At 54.8% G+C, this 622-nt stretch overlaps 1 protein-coding gene across 1 annotated transcript in view; it reads left to right on the top strand.

The window, feature by feature from the left end:
* LOC119585984 overlaps positions 1-622 on the top strand; it is a gene marked incomplete in the record, with an annotated part of 5,978 nt that continues 5,356 nt past the window's right edge. Inside the window, 1 exon segment of the mRNA XM_037934696.1 lies at positions 1-564. Coding sequence (XP_037790624.1) covers positions 227-564 — 338 coding nt within the window.

The following is a 622-nucleotide window of genomic DNA, read 5'->3' as shown; positions in this document are numbered from 1 at the left end:
GCACTCCCTTCCTTCAGGTACGGGGTGACAGTTGCATGGAGGCTCTCCCGTGCTTGAGAGTCGTTCTTTTTGGGTGTTCGTGGCTACGTAGATGCCTTACATACGTCGTGCTTTTTTTACGACGCGGGTGAAGTGAAGGACAACTGCAGTGACGCGATGTCTCGGTGTCCAGTGCTGATGCTTGCAGATTGTTAGCTACTAGAAGCAAGAGGGAAATCTGTCGAGTATGGTCAGCGTATGGCACCCAGATGGCCATGATGTAGGCCACGTGGCCTCTCTTGTGGCCATGTCCCTCCTCACCGCCCTCTCGCTGCTGGCCAACCTGCTGGTAACGGCGGCTGTGCTAGGAAGCCCGCAGCTCAGGACAACGTGGAACAACTGCTTTGTCTTGAATCTGTGTCTGACGGAGGCGGCTGCTGCGGTGGTGGTGCTGCCGCTCTCCGTCACCGCCTTCTTCATCGAGCCCGAGGAGCTGGCCCCGGGACTCTGCGTCTTTGCGCACTTTTTCCACTCCTGTCTGGTCAACGTCATTACCTGGACGCTCTGTCTCATAAGCGTGGACAGGTGAGCAAAGGGACTCGTCTTTGCAGATTGATTGCGATTATCTAAAAAATATTTATAT

The sequence above is a fragment of the Penaeus monodon genome, chromosome 20 (assembly GCF_015228065.2).
Source record: "Penaeus monodon isolate SGIC_2016 chromosome 20, NSTDA_Pmon_1, whole genome shotgun sequence".
NCBI lineage: Eukaryota > Metazoa > Arthropoda > Malacostraca > Decapoda > Penaeidae > Penaeus > Penaeus monodon.
Note: the sequence above shows the minus strand (reverse complement) of the source record. Positions and strands in the feature narration are given on the sequence as shown.